At 38.7% G+C, this 25,090-nt stretch overlaps 1 protein-coding gene and 1 long non-coding RNA gene across 5 annotated transcripts in view; one reads left to right on the forward strand and one right to left on the reverse strand.

Annotated features, from left to right (window-relative positions):
• CARPB (Carbonic anhydrase-related protein B) overlaps positions 1-25,090 on the forward strand; it is a 202,846-nt gene that overhangs the window by 161,657 nt on the left and 16,099 nt on the right. For all 3 annotated transcript variants that reach the window (XM_087355561.1, XM_087355562.1, XM_087355563.1), the window contains exons 6-8: positions 4,307-4,402; positions 9,349-9,415; positions 10,220-10,374. In XM_087355561.1, coding sequence (XP_087211687.1) covers positions 4,307-4,402; positions 9,349-9,415; positions 10,220-10,374 — 318 coding nt within the window. The remainder of the gene's footprint in view (positions 1-4,306; positions 4,403-9,348; positions 9,416-10,219; positions 10,375-25,090) is intronic.
• The window catches only part of LOC110832026 (uncharacterized), a 79,828-nt gene that overhangs the window by 20,583 nt on the left and 34,155 nt on the right, over positions 1-25,090 (reverse strand). The window lies entirely within an intron of this gene.

Below are 25,090 nucleotides of genomic sequence, written 5' to 3' on the forward strand. Positions count from 1 at the left end.
TATTATGTGTCTGTTTTTAGCAGACTTGCTTTCAGCTCATTATGCTAAGTCAAGTGTGCGATTTTCAATCCTGTTACCTCTCTGTCATTCTCCGGTCACGTACGTATTCATTGTGGAAGAGATCAAGAGAGGAAATTAATAGCATATTCGCTGGGATCACTGCTGGAACTCTCCATGACATGACTGACTTCGAAATGCCTTTAGCAATGAATTGGGTAAAGCCTGTTCAGAAACACCTGACTATTGATCATACCTGCTTAGAACTCGTGCGTCAAAGCACCTTGGTATTTATACGACGTATGTGCAACCCAGAATTTTGTACTGCGCTGTATTTATCAGTATTTTATTACTCTAAAAATGAGTAGCGGTGATTTCCCTGAACAGCGTTAAGCAAATTTTGTTTGTAATAGTGTAGCGTCGTGTTTTCTTTGACGCAGGAAATCAGTGTTTAAAAATTGTTTTGATTAACTTCGTGCTCAGAGATTTAACACTCGCAAGAAAGTATTTTGAATTACTGTTTCTGTTTTTTTTTCCGAAACATCTACATTGAATATAATTAGGCCGCCTCAAATATATTTACATCGTATATCCAGTAACCACATAATTTGCAGTATATATTTAAACTATTTTAAATTGACTTTATAGCTATTTCAGTGGCGGAAGCCATTTGAATGATTGAATATCTGATAATCGTCGGTTAAACCAGTTTTTATACTTAAACGACGTGTTTTTTAACTGTGCAGGTTATGTAGGATTAAATACCAGAACTATTGTTAAGGTCGTGTAAAAAAATGTTTTTTTATATATTCCTTGCATATGTGAGTAAAACCAAATTATAATTCCTGACCCAGAATCGAACATTAGTCCTACTGAGTAAGAAGCAGTAGTACCAACCAGTGAATCGGAATGTATCTTCTCTGGGATCAATTACTATTATCGTACAAAGGGGATTATGCGATCTGCCTGTATTGTGAGAACTAAAATGACTGAGATGATCATTACTGGAGATATTCAGAATTAATACCGAACGTGTGCATAGGGTCTCAGGTTCGACTGCAGACCGAGACAACTACTATTATGCCTCACGTGCTCAACGTTTCTATTACATCCATGCTAGGAACAGAGTCCCAAAATGGGCCACGACCAGTTCCACCCCTATTTTCATAGCTCTCCTTCCGTCTGATCCAGTTTGCAGTCTAGAAAGCGTCATTATTCTTGCATACAGCGTTTTGGTTAGAACACCTGAGGGGAAGCAACCACTTGTGGAAACTCAGTAGTTTAAGGGAGGATAATATTAAAAAGCATGATATAAGAATATAGACTGGATTTATCAGACTGGGTCGGGAATAGTCGTAACTTAATAAAATGAGGTAATTTTTGACTAGCTGGTCCATGGAGTTATAAAACACCGTAGTTAATATTTCACTTGGCCGTTATTCTTCGTTCTCTTTTGTAAATTTTTCTTTTATTCCTTTTTATTTCTTTCGTTATGTTTTGCTTTGTTCTGTCTGCGCTGCTCTCAAAACCTGCATCAGTCAGGTCGAGCCCAGTCTGTAAACAGGCACCGAGTGACCTCTCTCCAGTGTCTTTAGTGATAAACTACAGTGTTGAACTGTATTAAGCTGTTTGACTGCGGGTGAAATAGTTGGCGCCTCGTACAAGTGGAATGCAGTTCACTAGCATTCTTCTCTGTACGCCTGCCTTGGTCCGTGCAAGAACAGTAGAACGCTCAACCGGAAATACCTCCACACCTACGCGTTATTGTGGCGTCAGTTTCCTAGGAAACAGTGTAGCAGAATATTGTTGTCACCTGGTTCAAAACAGCCACGTCTTCCCGTTTGCTGTTTACTGGAATCCCTTTGGAACATTTGTGTCGGTGTTATTCTTTTGTATCGTAATTGTTTTGTCGTTTCTTAACAGCTTCAAACGATATATTTTGCACTGCATCGTTTTAAGTTCCATCTGTATTGTCGACGAACTCTGTAACTGTGATCTGTACCATACAACCAAATATCACGAACTTGTTAGCTTGTCTCTACCATAAAATGAAGTTTCATTCCGTGGTTAGTGATTCAGTCAGCCGGTTCATCCAACTGACACGCGCTGTTCTGTTAGATGTGTCGATGGTGTAGAGTGATTGATTGAATCGTCCTAGGGTTGAAATTACAATAGCTACAGATCAGAACTGACTTTGAAAAATTAACACCGGATTAGATAATAGAGACAAGGCAGGAAGGTCGAAGAAAGTAAAAGCGAATGGAGAAGTTACATCATTCCACCTTGGCGCACCGCGCAGAAACAACCGAGGAACTTTTCCCCCTGTGACGCCGCCTTTCCATGACTTCAGAGATTTCATTCCCTCCCCCCCGTTCCCTCGTTCATCATAAAAAAATTACGAAAATACAAACATGAGTGAAAATAAGATTTTCCTCTCGTGCAAATTGAGAAAATATTACATATTGACGTCGGGGTTTGTATCCCTCGTTTCAGAAACATTCGTCTGACAGCATTTCTGTCGCCTGTCTGTCATTGTCCACGGTTGCCGTAAGACTGACCACGCAGTAATACCAACTCAAAACGAATGTTCCTTCCCCTTTTCCATAGGAAAGTTGCCTTGAAAATACAATTAACTTTATTATAATTGATAACGATGAAAATATTATTCTTTTTTACTAAATGAAACAAAGTACGTAAATGCACTTAGCTGACCTTACTTTAAGCGAAATACTTTTTGTTCTCTCTTGACATGGATTTGGTGCTGTCAAGCCCGTTCCGAGTTTAGAGGATCAAAATTGGTCCATCCATCGACTTCTTGATCTTCCTATTTTCCTCTTTTTTACATAAAGAATTAAAAAGTTAAAAACATATAAATCTTTCTTCTAAACATTTGTTTTGAAAATTGTTTCGATACGAGTAAAGTGAGTGTTTAATTAAATGCGTGAACTTCATTTCTGATTATGCTATGTGATATACACACCTGTGATTAGGTTTGTAACCTAGCAACGAGTTAGAATCTACAATAAATTAACGTCACCACTACTGACACATATGAATTCGCAGAGAACCCTTTTTTAAAATACTTCCAGGATCTGAGATTCTCGTAGTGGCGGACATGTCGATAGTGGTCTTCTGGGTGCAACGCCATGTCTTCTAGATAGTTACCGACGTTTTGGAGCTACCATCTTTATAATACCTCATTAGAGCTTACATTTCTCCCCTTATATTCAAATAGTTTCCGTCGTTTCTTTCTTAAAACTGAGAGACAAAAGTGTGTATGGTACATTCCAACAACATATTAAGCTAAACATCTGAAGGATTACAGTGGGTGTTCTGCACTGTAGGGAGATTTCCCCAAGACGCTAAGGAGGAGAGGAAAATAAGATAATATTTGCTTGGCGTGAGAATTGATGGAGTTACATGACGGAGTGGCCTGGTAGCACGCGAATTGACGGATTGAGGAAACACATGATTTCTGCGATGAGTTTGTATGGAGACGAATACAACATGGCTGTCCATTCTGTACAAACTTCGTAACAATGACGCATCTGTCTTTATTTTAAAACACCACGTAAACTTCTTTGACAGGCCAGGCAAGAACCGGGTTCCAGAAAAGTAATTCACTATACGAAAAGTAAAAATGAGGTTCTGGTGTTGGAATATATTGGATCGATCTTTGATTCGATAAATCCGTCATATTAATACTGTAATGGAGAATATTTATGTTTTCTATGAGGTTATAATTGAATATTTAAATACAATTTAAATTAAATTTATGCTTCAGTGGGTCATAACATGCTAAAAGGATGAGACAATATCATAAATTCTTTTAAAAATTAATGTGATTTTAATAAGAAACCTAACTGAGAAGCGACGAAGACACTTAAAGTCACGATTGGTGTACACGGCACACACGTTCTCCGTTACGTTTGTCTGTTTGTTTGTTTGTTTGAAGTAGGAGGCGAAGGAGATCATACATGGCACTTCTTGTCTGCTTTGTATTGATGAAGGGAATCAAGTAGATGGAATGAAAGGAAGAAATGAAATTGTGTACCGTGAATCTGCTGACCAGCACAGATCCATTATGTCGAATTTCGCTAGGTCCGCAAGCCGACGCTCAGTCGTTTCTCGCGTCATTGCGTTCGTTCACTTACACTTGCATTGCGATGTCATGTGGATGCGCGTTTAAGCACTTCGTATGTTTGTGAATTTACTGATTTCAGTTCTCTTTATAGGCAAAGCTTAACGCGCACACAACTTGAATATTCTAAGATCTGTAATTATTTGTTGTTGTTTTTCTTCTTCCCAGATTCAAGTGTTCGGCTTCAATTCTCAGCTCTACTCCAATTTTTCTGAAGCTCTGCACCGAGCGCAAGGCATTGTCGCCATTTCTTTGTTGCTACAGGTAAGTTGTTATTTTTCTGGGTTATGTAGGCACTTCTAACATTTTTGACGTAAATACGTCTATATTTTAGGGTCAGTGTCATTCGACACTTATGGCCACATCTCGACATGCCATGACATTACGTAACGAATAGTCACGCTTCGGCACGCTTATGTCATGTTACGTTCCGCTCGGTTAATTCTGGCCACTTTGTGATACGTTAGATGGAGTTACGACAGGTTAGGATGGGATGGGTTAGGTCAGGTCAGGTTATGTTAGGTTAGGTTAGGTTAAGTTTGTTCAGTGAATTTTGTTAGGTTAGGTAATGTTTTGAAAATTTTTGTGACGTTTTGACACTTGTGGCTACAATTCGTCACGCCTAGTCACGCTTTGTCACGCTTGAGCACGCTTGGTCACGCTTAGACACACTTTTCAAATCTTCGCAGTATTTTAGCACTTATGACGACCTCCCGTCACAACTTTATGCCTGGTCACGCGTAGTCACGCTTGGTCACGCTTTGTAATTTTGACGTAAATACGTCTAGATTTTAGGGTCAGTGTCATTCGGCAAAAATGTAACGAAAAAGTGTAACTTCATTTTTATGTTACCTAGGAAACGTCAAACTTTACATTACCTTACATTACCTTACCTAAGCTTACATTACATTACTTTACATTACATTCAGCTACCACAGACCCATCTTAAGCGTTACTAATTCAAGTTGAATAAGCAATGTCTTAATCAAACTTTACTCAATTGCAAAGCATGTATAAAGGAAATATTTAGAATAAAGCCAATATATAAACTTCCTTTCCGTATAGACATATTTACGTCAAATTCTCCGGAATCGTGGTTCCACTGACAACTTTTTATTTCAAGCGGAGATAAATATTTTCTTTCATTTTATTAATTATTTCATTTGGCCTCACTGCCCAAATTACGTGGTTGTTTGACTAAATATACAATATTAAAACTCTATTTTAAAACTTATTTGCTTTATCATCATACAGACAGACAAACAGTCCGAATGAAACAGCATATCTTCTCTAAAAATTATTTATATTATTAATATATTGAAACCATTTCCAAATTAATTTAAGTACGTTTGAAATTCGGATATGTTTAAATTTATCGTAGAAAGATTTCTAAACTAATACAGTAAAAATACGGACACCACAAGCAAAGTAAAATAACGGTCCTTCGACTGATTTCGTCCAGCTATCTCTTTCCATCCAATCAGAATTGAGAACTTGTGTCCACCGGGAAGCTTCAGTATCATTATGCAAAGTGCATGTCGTATTCTGTTGTCCAAGGGACCTCTCCTTCACTCATTCCTCTACACAATACACTCAGAGTAAATTCAGTGTGCACACTTCAGATGTTTTATTACAGAGCTGTTCACTGAGTAAGCGGAAACTGCAAATACATGACAGTCGATTTCAATAATGAAAATTACGATATATCATACGCGTATAATATTCTTCAGAAGACAAATGAATAATACTTATAAATCCAACAGATGACGTGTTGTATCACAAAGTGTTGCCAATATAAACGTCAATTTAATTAATTACAGACCAATAACTGGACTCTGATTAAATACTCAGTTGCTCCAGTGACGCTATCAGAGTAAGACTCGAAATGTGGCCATATTCATACCCGATTCATGCCAATTTTGTTATAAACCGAGTCACTACAGGGTTTTGATTCCTGTCAGGAACAGGAATTTCTTCTGTTCGTCACCGCGTCCAGACCTCCTGTGGGAACACCCAGTACGAATCGGGGTTATCTTTCCATCTAGAGGTTCGCGATAAAGCGGACGGAGCATGAACCTGGCCAATATAATGCCGAGGTTGAAAACAGTTAGAGTATCACCTCTGTCCTTCCAATTCGCTTCCATGGCGTGGATTTAACCACAGAAGTTTTACCTTAAAGTATAGTCGTTTAAGAACGAAATCACTTCTTACCGTCAAGGTGGTAAGTTATAGGCTTCAAATAATAAATAATTGAATCGTATGCTATTGAATGAAGATACTATGTTTCTTGGTGTCGAATGAAACTGAAAGATGATCATGAATATAAGAATATAAATCAAGAATAGATGAAATAAAAATGAATAAATCTACAGATAAAGTAGGTACGTAAAACAGTCACTGGGTAGAGATAATGAGACTGATGATCGGGTAGATTGTTTGATAGGTAAGATACGTGTGTGTGTGTGTGTGTGTGGGTAAGGTAAAGATTTTGACGTTTTCATTACGGTAAAAATATCGATTTTGGTATTATTGAACAGTGACGTCGTGCATTGTTGTAAATGCGAGTCGATTGTCGGCGACGAATTCTCCGGTCTGGCTAGGAAATATGAGCGTTACTATATAACACAACAGCTTCATTGTTATTGTTAAGTATTGCTGTAAGTTTTTGGAATAATTTAATAAAATTGCATTTTTGTACGACCAGACTTTTAGACTAGCATTCGCCATTGTTATGTATGATCTCACTAGAGTTTAGAATTCGATTGCCAACACAGAAACAAAGCTTAGAAATGATTTGTTGATTTTAAATAATAGCACAACAGGTTTTTTTTTTCCTAACGTGTTCTATATTTCTCTTACCATAGCTCACCGTTTCACTTTCAGAGGCAATAGTCGTCCATTCGAAATGAATTACGCGTTCGTTTCGTTTACTTAAATTCGGCTGTCAGCGCCAGTCACCGAGTGCTGAATGGGACAGAAAACGGATCCATTTTGCTCCTGTCTTTAAAAATTGATAGTCAAAACACTGAATAGGGGAGAGTTTTTAAACAAAAGCAGAACATGAGGCGTTCTTTTATAAAGTCAGGGCTGAAATTTTGTACTATCTAATGTGATTTACACTGTGCATTGCATGAAACGATGTTTGATGGCGCAGTAACTCAACAATTTTAGCTCCATTGTTACAACAATGCAGACCCTAGCAACAATGGACTTGACAGCGTTCACAACCTTATCTACCAGATCAGGAAAAAAACATTTTTTACATACTCAATAACTAGTCTGACGTTCTTATAGGAGTGTGTTTCAACTGATGGTCCGCGGGCTATTAATTGTTGATTACAATTATGTTCAGAAGTAATTCCCGTAAATTAATTAGTTTTATCTTTCCACAAAATGGCGAAGCTCGTCGTTACATGCATTTAATTAATCGGGATTCTAAAAGTAAAATGTTTGAGCACAAAAGGAAAACATGAATCATGTCCTGGAAATGTCTAAACTGTCATTTTCAAAGTTGTTTGTTATACGAGAATATGTCACTGCTGGCTTAACTTCTGTCTTCATGAATGTTGTTTGCAAGTCTCTCTCTTGGTTCTGAAACATGCACTGCACTAAACAAGGTCTTGTTGAAACGATGATGGTGTAATATTTCATCTAGAATTACCTTTTCTTGCATTTCAAATGGTTCCACTGATTTAAAGGAAAACAGAACATTTTACCGTGACTCAAAAGTTACGCCTTCGAAATGTTAAATCAAACTTTCGAGACTTTAAACCAATAACTAGACGCCATTAAAGTACGGAGGTAAATCAAATTAGACCTACTGTCAATACGGGAACTGACTCTTTATGTCTGTGTGTGTTTTAATGAGTTCAGTACAAACAGAAAATTGAAGGCACGTAGTGGTGGACGTATCCCCTTTTCGTCAATATGTTTCTTCTCCGAAATCACTGAACGGATTTCGATTAAACTCAGTTTTGTAGGTTTACATTGGAATTTGTTAGCAAGACTGAGTATTGACTATGTGAGTGCAAGAAAATTATTTTGAGTTTGTAAGTAATTCAGTTGTTCAATTGAGAGCAGCACACCTCGAACAAATAGCGAATGTTTTTTAAGCGGTTAGTATTACGTCCGATATTTGAGTTGAAATCAGACCAAGCCTCGCCGTTCGCATCTCCCCCGATGCCATGTGCCATCCATCAATTTGCACATTCACAATATAATGTCAGAGCACTGCCACCCAAGAACGAAGCTCAAGAACAACGTGGCGTTGCAGCGGAGGTTGAGCACGTCACTGGAATCCGACACTGTTCAATATAAACAAACCAGAAAGTTTAATAATGCTGATACTACATTTCTCAAATGGGTGCAGGTTACATCTACTTGCCGAATATTCGAAATTACCAGAAGGTGAAGACAGGTCTGGGAATATGAAATGTCGAGTTATCTATTTATTTATTTTATTATTTCGAAATTAAAATGAAAAAGTGAAAATTAATTCCTATATGGATACATTTTTTGTCATGTAATAATTTATGTTTTCTGTGATTAGGCAGTCTGTTGTAAGTAGCAGATATCGTGAACGGACGAGATCTGTCAACGGATATTAAAATTAAAAAAAATATATACCGACAAACTTCAGAAAATGGAATAAAAGTGTAGCGAGATGATTTAGGTCGCGTTATGCAACAAAACTCATTTTGCTCATCAGTACGCATTCCGAATAATTCTTGTACTGATTATGGGTTGCAACATCTCGAAAGACTTTTTAAGTTCAGGGGCCGAACGTGCGTGTTAACCGTGTTGGCCCGGCTAACGTTTTTAAAAACGAAAATTAAAGGATCTTCTGTCTTAGTTACGTGATTTAGCGTGTTACTCCATGCACTGGAACACAACATTATCTATAAGATAAAATCATCCATCGTTAGCCAACTCTACAGAAGTAGAGAAGAATATTACAAGAACAGGAGGTAAAGAAGACTAAGAGAATACGAAAAATTAACTAGAGGAAAAGGGGGCAAGGATGAAAATACGGAAATAAATACGACAAATGTAGGGATGTGAAGAAATAGGAGAGACTTTTTTGCCATCCTCACATTTCCATCGTCCAAGAAACCTTTTCTCCTCACCTGCGTTTAAACGAGAAACACCACAGACGCGGTTAACAAGCGAGAGCCTTATTAAGCCTGTTTCCCGTCTGGTTTTTCTTTCAGCTCGGTGATCTGTCAAATCCAGAGCTCAGGATCCTCACAGACCAACTTGATAAAATCAGATATGGAGGTGAGTGAGTTCTACTTCAGTTAAACTTGTCCTTAAAATTCATTTTATTCTGACATTATCCAAATTTTAAGCTATAAATTCAGAACCGCTCATTACAGACAATAAAATTCGAAATATTTTAATGTTATCCGCATTACAAAGGCCATGTACGCTAATCGCGATTTCCGCACTGTTTAAAAAGCCTACTACCTTGAGCATTAGGATCGTGGGTTCTATTCTCGTTTCGTGGGCATTAATAAAATGGTCTTTGCGTTAAGTAAGACTGTCCAATGTGACATATTTTACATTTTTGTCAGTCTTTTATAAACGGAACTCAGATTTAATTAATAAAATTTATAATAATAATCTCTAAACTCAAAATCACCAGGAATACTGATCAATTTTTAAAAAAATAAAAAGTAGTCTCATATTAACACAGGTATATTAACGTATTCTTTTCTGTAAATGTATGGATGCTACGAGAAACATTTATCAAGTTTTATTTCAAAATTTAAGCAAATGAATATTCGTTTGAATTGCTGCATTTTCTATGGATTCTACATTTATAACCTTCAAACACGCGGTAATTAAGATAATATGTAGGTTATTTAACTGCACTTTGTCAGATACAATAACTGCAAATGGAGTTTTGGTAATAATTAAGAAGAAATTTAAATAATCTTGCAATAAAAAATGTTAACAATTAGAAGTTTCCTAACGTTGTTGTAATATATATTATTTTAGTATACTCCACTTTATGAATTTAAATGGGTCACTGAGACACTCTGTAGATATCTGATTATATCGTTGGCATTTATACAACAGGGCAAGAAATTGAAGTGAAAAGACTGTCCATCCGAGGTCTGCTGCCTGACACGGACTACTATATGACATATGACGGCTCAACAACAATGCCAGCGTGCCACGAGACTGTGACGTGGGTCATCCTCAACAAACCAATCTACATCACCAAACAGCAGGTAGGACTTACTCAAGATTTTGAAACGCAACCAACCCCCCCCCAAAGGGGCCCAACTGTGTAGGAACCTGAAGACGGAGATAGAGTCCCATCTCCGAAACGTCGTTTTACGTTTTTTACGTTTTATATTTACTAGACGATGGATAATATCCAAGAAAATTTTTATTCAATTGGCCCCCGAAGGGGGGTTGGTCAAGTGTTTAAACCCCCCCCATTCGGGGGGTTAGTTTAGTTTCTTACACAGGGGTTAAAACACTTGAATGAGACTAAACTAACCCCTCGAAGGGGAGTTAGTTTAGCGTGTTATTTAAGATTTCAAAACGCAACCAACCCCCCTTCTGGGGGGTTGGTCAATTGTTTTAACCCTTAATTCGGGGCGGTTAGTTTAGTTTCTTACACAAGGTTGGTTGCGTTTTACAAACTAGGAGCTCCGAAAGGAGCGCCCTGCTCTAGTTAAGTAATAATGCTAGACAAATGAAGGCGCGGACTCGTGTTTGACTTCACTGCTATTTCCTGTTAACCCCCAGGAAAAACATCCATTTAATGCCGAGGTATTCAGAAGAAAGACACAGAAAGATGCTGTTGGCTAGATGACGCCACAGTCGTACGTATAAGAGAAGCATTAGTTTCAGAACGATATATTCCGTCCGTAACATAGAAGATATAAATTATCCATATATTTCGTTACATCGAAGCTGGTGTCTCGTAACAAACTTTTAATATTAGTGTACTCCTCGAAAATGAAAATAATGGCTTCTAGAGAATTACGAATTTTAGAATGAATGACGCAACGTATGTAACATTATCATTCTACAGTTAATTTCATTACTACTCATTGTTTATTACGAAAATTAAAATGGGATGGAAACCGGTGAAAATTACAGGCTTGTTGATGTGGTGTGTTGCCTGCTCCATACGGCGTTGAACACGGATAATGAATCCCAACTTTACAGGACGGACTTCGCCTCCACCTGCCATGAACACCTTGGCGTAACCCCAACCCAGTTTTTAGGAGGGAGAAACAACACTGTAATTGCAAATTTCTGTCAATACTGCGCGCACCCTGCAAGTGACCCCAGCAGTATTTCGCAATATTCCATCTGACAGGGCAGGTGCTCGCACGGGTTTGAATTTTTCCTTCCAGTCTGGATTATAGAAGCCGCAACTGTTCTGCACTGGACAGCGTGTTCGGTGCAACTTGCAATTTGTTTTGTCTTCAGAGCGAAATGTGCCTGACGCTTTGCGAAGGGACATAACATGAACGCGTAATACGGAAGCTGTATTTCATGTCCGTCCACATGTTTCACTTATGAAAAGTTTGTGGAAGATTTAATTTCTGTTCGTATCGATCCAGAATAAGTTATAATTTACACGAAACACAAATTTAAAAAGTTTGTGCTTCATTACAGTACGATTTTCACTAATACCGTGGGCAAGGCCGTGGTCTAGGCAACACGGAGTTTTCCTCCGGGGGCTTCCCCGGTTTCTCCGTAGCATCCCAACAATTACTCCATTCACACACAGAAGAAGGCAATGGCAAACCACTTCTGGATCATCTGCCAAGAACGTATATGAACAGGTCCCAGTCCGAGAAAAGGATGGAAGGATCCTGTTCATATGGACCTGTCGTCAGACAGAACACTAAATAATAATAATAATATTTTAATACATATTATTAACTGACGAATTGTAGAATCAAAAAACCTTCTTTTCGAAAATGGTATGCAAATAATATTTATTTTTGTTTCACATTGCGAATTGTGAGTTACGAAGCGAAGTTATCGAAAGTATTAGATCTAGTCAAGAAAGTCCCTCGTGAAGATGGATTAATCTCGACCAAGATAGGGTTTAGTGGCTGGCTGTTTCGGATATGGTAATTAAGCTTCGGATTCCATCACACGGGGAGTTTCTTGACCAGTTTCCAGGCTACCCTGACTACGTACACGTCCTGACGATTCAGAAGACCACACTCGATATATATCACGCAGAAATATCTCAAATGTTTTTCTGTGTTGTTCATAACATCCTTAATAAACTAAGAACCAAACCAGATATGCCACTGTTCAGTGTTTCCTTTCGTCCTGTTTTATCCAGGCTTTGTTTCCGTGTATAACAACTCTTTTACGTTGGAAGTAATGATGTTCTCTATACGTGTAGAGAAGCAATTTTATGGCGGAGTATAAATTACCTCAGACGTTTCCGTAATCCGAATAACTTAACAAATTGTTTATGGTCTCTGACAAAGCACAGAGTCGTAAAACAAATGAATAAATCTTTCGCAACAATAAAATCGCGACTTTTAGTAGCTTATACGATCCTTCTTTCAACTTTACAAAGCCTTGCGACACTGGAACTGCCTGGATCGTGATGCCAGCCACGACTTAATGTGTTACATTCACTTCTAAAGGCTGTAAATCCCACGCCTTCCACAGAGATCACAAGAAATCTTTCCCTATCAAAACAGGAATTGTATAAGTAAACAAACTGACTTTAACACTGTATTATTTAATACACACACAAAATCGATTTATTTATGTAGATTATTTTAGCCACGGTGGTCTAGCGGTTAGAACGCTGGCCTTGTAATCCTGGGGTCCCGGGTTCGATTCCCGGCGGTGCCAGAATTTATAACTTGTGTTGGGCAAGGCCGTGGTCTAGGCAACACGGAGTTTTCCTCCGGGGGCTTCCCCGGTTTCTCCGTGGCATCCCAACAATTACTCCATTCACACACAGAAGAAGGCAATGGCAAACCACTTCTGGATCATCTGCCAAGAACGTATATGAACAGGTCCCAGTCCGAGAAAAGGATGGAAGGATCCTGTTCATATGGACCTGTCGTCAGACAGAACACTAAATAAATATAATAAGATTATTTAACGGCATTTTTTCATCTACAATTGTTATTTACTTAGGTTTCTCGGCCCGGAGACCGGCTACCCTGACTGAAATTTCCATGGTTTTCCTCATTCTGTCCACTTAAATTCCACTTTAATGCCTGAAATAGGCAACGACCGCTTCTTTCCACAATTCCCTTATCCCCTCTTTCATCTCAGTCTCTTTGATTTGCTCCACTTTAATAATATTTTGTGAAGAACATACCCCCCATGTCCTAAAACAGATTAAGGAAAATATTGCAGACATTACTTTGTTCGATTCTGTCCGTTTCATGCTCAGGATTGCGGCCAAGTGTTGTGCTAACTTCGTATTTCGTCTGTGCGTGGTCTATCTCATTGCAGGAATGTAGCCATGAGATTTATTGTTGGTAGCCGTGCACATTTGTGGCTAATTAACATGTAAGTGCAGGGTATCCCACCTTATCTCTGATGACGTAATAATAGGAATGCCTTCTGAGCGATTGTTATAAGATACGAACACTCTAGAGTTTATGATATAGTTTCGAGTCACGTAACAAACTTCTCTTCATTGCCTGCCCATGGGTTCGTCTTCTTGGTCTCAAGGTACAGTCTCGTGAGATACGAGTCACAGAGGTTTGTCTTTTTTCTGCGATTCGTGTCTTAGGTCAATTATGGCCAGGGTAGAATTTTCGTTATTTCTAAACGGGACTGAAGATAAAGCTGACAAGTGAGCGCATACAACCAAAATCATTGACCTCTTGAAGATCGAAGTTCTTCTAAATAGCGTTTTAAACATCTAGTCCGTACTTCAAAGAAAACACATTCCCTCACCATTGCAAAGATCAACTTGTTAACGCCGTTTGAGAACATAATTACTGCTTATTCTAAGAATAATATGAAGCACAAACACACTTTGTTGGAAAAAGAATTTCCGAGATCTGAGGAATATTTAATCCACAAAATGTGGATGTTTAAGACATCGTCTATTGCCTGGGTGTGTTTAACAAATTTGTGTGCTAAATTTTGTTTTGTTCCGTCTTTAGGTAATTGCAGGTCGTTATATGATTTTATGATAGTTATATTTTCGGCAGGAAAACTTAAATTACGATATTAATTAAAATAATATATTATAATAATATATAATATTAAATAAATGGGAATTAGCCTGAAATTACTTAAGGTAAAAACTAAATGAATATTGTAACTTCATGTGTTACTCTCAGCAATATAATTGTTGTTGTTTTTATTATTCTCCCGTTACGAATTTTGGAACGTTTCTTTGGTTCGTTCGTTCGTGGAATCAAGTGACACGCCCGAGTTTACCCGGTCTCTCATTTCTGTATTTGTTGCTCTGCTCACACCTTGTATAGTCTGTGTTCTAGACGCACTAAACCTTTGATATTAAAACGAGTGTATTAATTGTGTTTGACTATTTACCCGCTTGGCACTGATGGCGCACGTACTGGCAAATCTCAGCAGGTGGAAGCGACCAGATATTTTCCCAACAGCTTTAAAAATGATTAATGAAGGAATTGCATTTCTTGGAAGTAGAATGAAAGCTCTTACGTACAAAATGTAGCTTCGTGAGAAAATTCGACTTTCTCGCGAGACTTATCCCTTTAAGTGAACGCTAAGATAGTATATTAAATTATATCAAGACCGCTTCTGATTATTTATTAATCATTCGACGCTGTGCATTCTGAGCGGCCGACAGTGTCAGGATTTGAACACAGGAACTGCCAAATACGAAACAGAACTTGAACACCTTTTGTAGTCCCACGTTGGAGTTCGTACTAGGAATGTTACGTGAATGCTTTTGAAATGATCGCGTTAAGCTTTCGACTGTGCCAGCAATAATTACACTACATCATCTTCGCCATCAGTTTCCACAAACTCTGTATTTCGTGACTAATTTCGTATTTTTATTTATAAATGTCATTAAAGTTTGTACGTTTTACTTTTAACTCATACGTTGATTTCGTATTTAAGTTTATTAAACCTTGAGAAAAGCTGTTTTTAGTCAAATAACATTCAATTTCTCGCACTAATTTAATTCAATAAAGCTTAAAAGTGGATTGACCGACTTCTCAATTTCTTGCTAAGAAACTGCTGAAGTTTGATTGTGAGCCAAGTTTAGCGACGGACAGTAACAATTCAGTAACTTCTCCTTTTGTCGGCTGTCTCATTAAATCAATTTGAACGTCGTCACCACGCGCCGTGTGTCCTGTTCAAGGAGCCGAATTTCTTCACCTTGCGTATATTTTAAATATTAAGCTAATTTACTGCTCATCCACGCCTTTCTCAGTAATGAGTAATTAACCCCCTCATATCACCCTCCTAAGGATCCACCTACCCTTATTCATCCCCTTTCTTTATGGCGTAAGGCTGGATACAAGTCCATATATAAGATAAAATAAACCTAAAGGATACATATATATTTTAGCTGTGCAGTCGTCTGTTGTTTTTTGTCTACCTCCCTTTAACTTCTCATTCTGCTCGTGATAAACTGTACTGCCTAATTCGAATTATAACATTTACTGAACAGATACGAGAAAGTTACTTTGAATCCTGTAACCCGGATTTATCTCTGGATGGCGATAAAATTACATTATAAACAAGCGCCATTTTAAGAAATGTTTAAGCTAGCAGCTTCATGTAATATGAATGGCAATCCACACTTTATGAGGCTTATACATAAGTATAACAGCCAGTGAACCATATCATATTTGAGGCTGAATGTTTATGAAAACGAAACAAAATTGAAAGGTTTTTGTCAGCAGAGTACACAGATTTATTAAAATAATTCTTTGACAAATTTATTTGTTTGTTGTCTCTGCGTCCATTTAATGCGGGCACAAGTCAATATACTTTTGTTTCTTTCCTCGTAATACCCCATATCCTTATTCTGATACTACATCTTTCCGAATAATTTAACAAATTTTTAATTTAACTCCTCCTTGACAAGATGATAGTCCCTTGGATAGTCAAGAAGATTAACTTATCACTAAGCACTGTACCCCAGCAATTTATTTAATTAATAAACCTTCAAACAGAAAGTGAATGGGATTAGGCAGTAAGGAGTAACATTTCTGCCTCTTTCTCACTCTTTCCGCCGTTTCCTGTTCCCATGCTAAACAAACCTCGTATTCTTCTTCTTCTCCTTCTTTATCTTCTATTTTGTCTTTCCGGTTCCTGTACTGTAGCAAACAGAAAATTCCCCTGTAATATTTTCTCAGATTTATGACGCAGCCTCGTCTGCTCCGTGTTGCACACAGCCAGTAATAATAGATGTAAGTGGTGTTGTTACAAGTGGTAATTAGAAAGAATTGCCGTGATGTAAAATTAGCTTACAATGTAGGAACAAAAAGGAAAAGAAAAGGAAAGTAATAGAGGACGATTATTTCTTCACAGTATTAAGCTTGTGTCTTATGAAAATATCATACATTCTAAGTTACTACCACCTTGAGAGCTAGTCAAGAAACTCCTCACCCTTTTATGGAACCCAAAGGTTCATTACATTGTCCACAAAAGTCCACCATTTGTCTCTATCTTGAGCCACATCCTCCCACCCCTAGTCTCCTGAAATACATTTTAATATTATCCTCCCACCTACGTCTAGATCTTCCCAGTCGTCTCTTCCTTTCAGGCTCCCCAACACAACATTCTCTGCATTTCATTTATCCCCTCATACGTGCTACATTCCCCATACAACGCATGTAGTTGAAACAGCATCATAAAATAACATGATCATTTATTTAACATTTAACTTTAAAAGCTCATGGACGTTCAGTTTGTTAGGAAGCTCGGAGTATACTAAAAAATCAGAGTTTTAAAAACTGAAGTAGGAGAGACTACTTGGAAGACCTAAGCAGTGATGGGAGAATAATATTAAAATGAGTCTTAAAAATAGAATATTAGGGCTTGCACCGAAAGTCCTTCAGGTTATTCGTCACTGACAGGCTTTTGTGAGCACTGTTATGGACATTCCAATTTCATAAACTGCTGGAAATTTGTTGACTACCTGAGCTGTTGTCAGTGCCTTTGGATTATGAGCATGGCTGAAGGAAACTCAGCTTTAATCGTATGTCTAATCTTGGTGTGCAAACCGCGGTTCGCAGCCACAGAAGCAAGTATATATAAAATCAGTGTTGTACATTTTCGTATTTAAATTTATTCGGTAGGGCAGTAGAAGTTTCGATGTTTTCAACTGAATTTCCCCGAACTTAATTGACAGCAGGAGCCGAAGCAAATTGCGTGCCTGTTGAAAACTCATGACGGCTAGGTTGGTATTGCTGCTGAGGTGAAAAGGATGGTACTACTGGGAAAAAGCCAACAATTTGCTTCAAAATCGGACACCAAAAAATATATGTAGTTGTGGAGAAAACCTCGTTCTTCCTATCCACACGGGAGTAGGCTACGACGTGCTATTGATTCAAGACTGGTAGTAGCTTTATTTGAAGCTCTCACCAGAAGTCTGACTGACCACTACGAGTGCCTAATCTGAGGTACAGTCCATTATAATCCGCTTCAGATTGCGATGGAAAACATAAAGCTTCTTGAAAGTACATACTCGTGTGTAAACAGACTTTAATTGTCAATATAATAACTATGAAGATTCAGCTTTAATTCCCTTAACTGAATGTAATTATCTACATAGCGCAGTGTTTCGCTCTACAGGTTTATAGTTGAGAAATATTACTATTTTGAGGCAAACAGTGTTTTAAAAAAGTTCGCCGTTAGACACTTTTCCTATACAAATTTAATCCAGTCTCCATCTTCACTCGATATTCTGTGCGAGACATTTAGAATCTGACCCGTCCCCTGTTAATAATTCCAACAATATTTGGTGACGGGCTCAATTTACGAAGCTCCTCGTTACGTTCTTTTGTTTCATCGTGCAGTTATTTCTCGTTTCTTGAATTCGTATTTTCCCCTCACGACACATACTTCGGTATACATACACAACATGAGACTGAGATACACATGCTGATACATATATTTACGGGCTAGAAGACCTGGCTTCGATTCACGTCAAATGCTTTTCTCTTTTCCACAACACCGAGACCACCAGCTCTGGGGCCCACCCTCGTGTCTAAACGGTATCCCGGGTCTTTTATTTCAAGTGAAGTTGCTGCAGAGTGGAATCGACCACTCTCTTCCACATAGTGCCGAGGTTAAGAATGCATGGAGTTCTGCCTCCCCTAAGCCCACGTCTTTATTGCGTGGTGCTTTACAGGAATAAGCCTTATCTTTCAACTTCGGCGTTAAGATATATTTTGAAAAAAAAAAGTTTCATTCCAGCTGGATATTGGAATTATATATTAAACTATGAAGAACCTGGAAATTATATAAATATTATTAGAATATTGGATACTATTAAAAAAGTTTAAAAAGATTAAATGAATACGAGGCAGTCCAATCGATCAGAGACTACTGCTATTAATATTGATTGCTGCAATTACATGCTCAGAGATTATTATTTATTTAGTGTTCTGTCTGATGACAGGTCCATATGAACAGGATCCTTCCATCCTTTTCTCGGACTGGGACCTGTTCATATACGTTCTTGGCAGATGATCCAGAAGTGGTTTGCCATTGCCTTCTTCTGTGTGTGAATGGAGTAATTGTTGGGATGCCACGGAGAAACCGGGGAAGCCCCCGGAGGAAAACTCCGTGTTGCCTAGACCACGGCCTTTCCCAACACAAGTTATAAATTCGGGCACCGCCGGGAATCGAACCCGAGACCCCCAGGGTTACAAGGCCAGCGTTCCAACCGCTAGACCACCGTGGCTGCTCAGAGATTACTTGAAAATATATTAAGAACACTTCCGAGTCATTTAACGCTAATTCAAAGGTATCTTAATCGGAAGTATTGCAATATACATAGACGAAACGTCGGTAGCTTGTACAGACTACACGGTACACGTGGGTAACTTTAGATCAAGGACTTGTTATTAGGCAGTGTAGGATGACAACAGTAAGCAAACTTTTGAACGTCAAGACTACTTGATTTACGAATTGTAGCGAAGGAGTTGATTGGGGCAAGGGTCAGGTCGTGATGTATAGTCTTTCTCACTCTTTTTCTCTCTCTCTGCCGCTGCAGTACCGACTAATTACTAAGGAAGATCACCAATCAGATAGGTGGGACCCCTGAGAAATACACTCCTACCTGAAAACATTTTTATGTTTCGACATGTATTAATGTCGACAGTGATAAGCGGATTACCGCTTAAAAAAAGGACTTAGATTATCATAAACAGTAAGGCTACACATAATTTTGCAAATGGTTAAAATTTCATATGTGAAAATTGTCCTCAATTTAAATATCACAGCCGACAGCTTGATATTCGAGTGATCTGTGGATCAAATTTCAACCCAGACACCGGCTAACCTCAAAGAATGTCGTAGTTTTTCTCAGTATAGTAGACGCGCCTTAAACACCTCGGCGATCGCTTCCTTTAATATCCTTTCCAATTCATCATTCATCCTATGCTATATAATCTCAGTCTGTGCTGTATGGAGTACGTATGCACAGTGTGATCTCTGTTTCATTAAAGTTCACGACAATATCAACCGTAGGTTTTGCTGAATAAAGACTTTTAAAAATTCCAATTTCATTTTAAGTCGAATTTTTCTCACAATTAATTCTGCTAATCTTATATATTTTAGTTAACATACTTAAGTAGCGTTGAAGTAGCAGACACATCAAGTTCATGTCACAGTAACAACGATATAATTGCCGGGACATTCCGTATAGATGGCTTTAAAATTTTCAAGTTTATTCGTAGGTCATTTTTTCAAAAGCATAATTCTGCCGATCTGCTTGAATCTGAGTGACAGCAATCTGTCAGATTGAGTTTACGGACAGGTCAACATCATGTCAAGGTCACGCCTTGTCACGCGTGGTCACTAAGTCATCCTTCGTCACGTTACCGTTAATTTTGGTTATTTTGGAATACGTTAGATTAGCGTTTCTCAACCTATGGTACGCGTACCACTGGTGGTACACGAGCCAATGTTGAGTGGTATGCGAACTAAGTAAGAAAATCAGAAGATAATATTAACATAAATAAGTTTTCCATGAACGAATTTGGTTCAAATTTGGTTAAAGTAGAATTAGTGTTACTCCAGCGAAAAAGGTTTAGAACCGCTGTGTTAAACACTGGATTTGTGTCTGCAATAATTGCAAAGTTGAGTGAGGATATTTTAGTGTGTGAACTGAGCGTTGCGTTTCCAAGGTCTCTGCGTTGTCAGCACGAAACGGTCGAGTTGTTTATTGAGCCCGCTGTACCTGAGTTCGCTTCTCACGTTGTTTGGATTTCTGTCAGTGGAAACCGCTTTATCTCATGCTAAGGTACAAGCACGTACTCTGCTATCACTTGTTCTTTTTATAGGAGGGGGTGAAGGGAGACACTTTCTTTTCTCGGAAGTTCTTGTATGCATTACACAAACCACCTTCTCTCCTCTTCAATAAAACCGACTGTCGTGTAGACGATTTAGGCGTGGATGCCGACCGCAGAAAATGTGAAATTTTGTCTCATTGCATGCGCACGTGCAGTACATTCCATTTCAGTTGTTATCAGACCATGGTTCGCGAACCCCTTGTAATTTTCATCGACACACTCTCTCAATCTACGTTCGTGTTATTTCAGGACAGAATCCTGGAGAAAATTGTGCAGTGAGGAGTTTAAGTAGTTTATACTATTTATTAAATATTGTAGGGGGTGATAAAATTAAGTAGAATGAGATAGGTGATGGATGCAGAGATGAGAAATTGTATTAACGTTTGGTCCGAAAACCTGAAGAGGATAGATCAGCTAGAAGACTTTGGTACCTTATGTCCAGACGTTCTGTTGGTGTATTAAATTAAGGTAAGCCAACTGCATAGGTCATGAAATATGGTTAGTGACTATGATTACAATTGTTGGATTTGGAAAATTATTATTCCTGAAACATAATTACGATGTTTGCTTGGACAGGCTGAAGTAGTTCCTCAGAAGTCAACAACATTACAGATACGTGGTGAAATCTCGCCTATTTTCAGGCCAATAACAAAAGACTCATATTTGTAGTAAGTGGTAAGTTCGGTCTTATCTTCCCAGACTCACGACAGCCTGCATTTTATACTTAAGGCCTACGTCCCGAACAAATCAAATGGTTACGTCGCGAGAAACGGAGACTTCGTTCAGCAGAACGCGTTGCTATGGAACCACACCATTCAGTTCATTAGCCAGAGACTTCAGCGCTCTTATAGGCTGATAGCCACCGGCCTCTGTCGGAATGTAAATGCTGCAAAGAACGGTTTTGGGGTTGGGTGTCCTGAACTTGCCTTGTCCACAAAACTTACTCTAAGTGAGATGTGACCGTATCAAATGGTACATATGGCTGGAGACTTGGCGTCTAACAGAAGGGGGTATATCGCTGATGTTAGGGGATTAAAATGGGGGAGGGGGCAGAGTAAAGGACTCTGACGGGACAAATCATAGCCAGGAGCAATTAATTAAACTCTGTCGAGAAGGAAATTGGGGTGGTGTTGATGAGAAAGGGTTTGGACGAAGGGGTGAGGAGGCGGTGGTAGAAAGGAAGAAGGTTTTGGTGGATGGTGTTAGGGGTGCGTCGAAGGGGATGCAAAGACCTGCACATCCGGTAATCGGCTTAGCTGTTAGCTATCATCTGAGGGACTGTGATTAGGCGGAGCTCACTCAAGCTGTTCCAAACTTTTCGTCAATCTAAGAGTCCTTTCACCTTCACTTTATCATCACATCTTCTCTCTCTATCTCTCTTCTTCCTGTGACCTTAATTTATACCAGAATTGATGGGTAAAGTGGTTCCAGTACATTTCTGAATTAAAGCCTAAAGGCGGAACTAACTCTGACTTCACATTTTCGTTAGAGCAGTTGATTAACTTCAGTTCCATTTTGCAGTAATAAGCGACTTACAGCCAAGCCCGGTTTTGTGAAGAAGATGAAGTCTTAATGATTACGAAATTCTTTATTGTAGTCACTGGACCAAGGTCCGATGAAAACTCAGAGGAAATTCTAAAATTTTACATAAACTAGAATCTGCTGTTGTTGTTGACAGATTCTGGTTGCCAAGCAACGAAACAATAGTTTTTCCATTAGTGGACGTCCCAAGCAAACACTTCATTTCTGCGTATAGATGCATCTCAAGAATGGCAGCGAAGTTAAAGGAATATCACTGATGATGACGATGATAATGACAATTTGTACTCTTTTCTAAGACTTGATATGTTGGGTGAGATTTTAGTTTAGTGAGTTTAATTTGGCGTAATTTTCTGAAGCCATGGTTATCAGGATAGCTGGTTTCTAGAATCGATGCCGGTACTATCTACATGCATGGTGGTCGCTGTGTACGCTTACTTATATAAGTAAGGCCTTAAGTTATTTGGGTTTGATGGCGAGGAATGTGAGGGGCTGGGCTTAATATCAGTAATAGCTAGATATTTATCAATCGCAGTGTGTGTTGATAAAAATACACATTACGTGTGGCATGGCGGGTGAGGGGGGGGAGGAAGAGATGCCCCTGCAGTTGTAGGCAACATGCACATAGCAGGAAGTCCCGTCCGCTCCAAGAATTGGCCGAACATTGCGTTATAAATGACACAGTCCAAATTACTTGTATTTCGCTCAAAAAAATAATTCACCTTTTGCACTCAGGGTTGCCAAATTTACAAGGAGTGAAGTGAACAGACCCTGATAACGTGTAACTGTCTACAGATAGAACTAAGCATATGAACATCACACAAAACCATGTTATTTTCATAAGATACATATTTAACGAAGACTGTGGTAAATGTCACTGTGAATAAGCATAAATTCTGAAGAGATTCGGTGTTATTATGTCCCAAGTGCAATTATAGTTCCTTATCATAAATCCAACCTTAAACGCCGAACAAGAAGAGACTCGTGATTCATGCGGATGGTAGAAGGGCGTGGTGGGGCAGTGCTTGCAATTTGTACGGTTCAAAATTACAACTTCCAATCACATCTACATTTTAGCGTCTGGATGTCGTAATTTGGGCTTCGCCACGTCAGGCGTGGCATTGGGAGTGTGTGGTTCAGAACAAACGAAAATCATTGACTATCATTTCGAAGCAATTAGGTTACAAATTCTGGCGAGTTCTGTGGTCTGTCAGACTTTACAGCTGAGCGACGATCAACTTCTGAAGAATGGTTACTCCGTGGAGTTAGTTAATTAGCTAACAACTGATTACCTACGTCACAGCACCGAATCGTATGGTCATGCATGTGTGTGTGTCCAACAAGAGTATAAAGGTTTGCAGTTTTAGGTTATCACAGCGGCAAGTATAAAGATGAAGATGGCTGTCTTTTGATTGTAACGCCTTTGGACTTACAGGTTGATACCAAGGTTTAGATTTATTTTGCGAATCGTGCGAAACTTGTGGACACGCTGTGCGCAAAATTCAGATCTACTGAATGTTAAAGCAGGCCGTAAACAGTTACCGTCGTGCTTTTAGAGGGTTTAAGGAGACAGAAGGGACGTAATTTCTGACCGTGTGCAGTGTGATCGGATTTCTAGAATGATGGATTCGTGTCTGCAGCATCAGACATGTGCCTGCAATTAATGAACATCGAGTCCGATGAGGTATGAAAAATAACGAATTTGATTCACGTGTATTTGGAAATTCGTTCACATCCACGAGTCACTTGTTCGTGGCACGGGCTGCTAATGAAAAGAAATGAAACGGCAAACATTGAAGTCGATATCCATCATTCATATTTCCTGCTGCCCGAGGAGGTTACACGGTCAGTGGATTTTGCGGGCAGAAGTAACACGAAGGGTCGATGAAGAATTAGTCACGTCATTATCACTGCTTGCAATTTAAATCTACATTTTGTTCGGTCGGTTCATTGTGTTATTTCAGTTCATCTACCAATTAAGCTATAAACAGATCACTGTATGAACAGACAGACTGACACACACAGTTGTGGACGGGAAGGTGGAATATGGAAACCTCTAGATCCTGAAAATATTAGTATAAATTTAAAATTCTAATTTGTTTAGTTCAAATGGACCAGAAGTACATAATTTAAAACAATGTACAAAATTAAACAGTGGTAACAGAACACGTGTTATTTGTTCACACATGCACACTAATAAACCAGGAACTCGTTCACTCTGCATTTCTATTGATTTCCTTAATAAAACCAGATGCAGGTTTCCTTATCGAATTTCTGCTTGCTTCTGATTTTTCATATTTGTGTTAATCCAAATTCTAAAGATGTGGCCTGGCTCGTGTTTCATAGTGCATTTTGCCTATCTGTTAATTATCGCATGTGGTCATATGCCATGGTTTGTACGTGGAACCGGACACCCGGGGAATGATGGGTTGGGAGTGTAGAAATATGGTTCGAAGGCGGTTGTACTTTACTGCCGGATAAGGAACCAACTTATCACATTTTTCAAATTCAGGACAAAAATTCTTTGATGTTCTATGACCAGAAGCTCCTCGAATTATTATAAAGTGTTTAGTCTTGAAGCAATCCAATAAATCTACGCCAATCTTGTTCTAAACGTAAAATTCCATCGTATTTCTTTCTTCAGTGCTCCTGATACGACTTCATATTTGATCTTCCCAGCTCATTTTATTAATGCAGCCGTATAATCTCCTTGAGAAGGAATCTCGTCTTTATCTGATATAATTTCATTAAAGTTCGATTCAGTTGCCAGGGCAACGAACGAGTTAAATAAGTGCGACTGCACTGGCACTTCCTTTTGTAACCTTTTCATGACTGCGATACTGTGGTCTGTGTGTTAATCATCAAATATCACCAGATTGATTTATGGAATTAGCAGGGTTTTTCATTTCTGTTCCGGAAG

The sequence above is a fragment of the Zootermopsis nevadensis genome, unplaced genomic scaffold (assembly GCF_977971745.1).
Source record: "Zootermopsis nevadensis isolate Lab colony 2312 unplaced genomic scaffold, Znev_1.0 Znev_ptg000024l, whole genome shotgun sequence".
Taxonomy (NCBI): Eukaryota; Metazoa; Arthropoda; class Insecta; order Blattodea; family Termopsidae; genus Zootermopsis; species Zootermopsis nevadensis.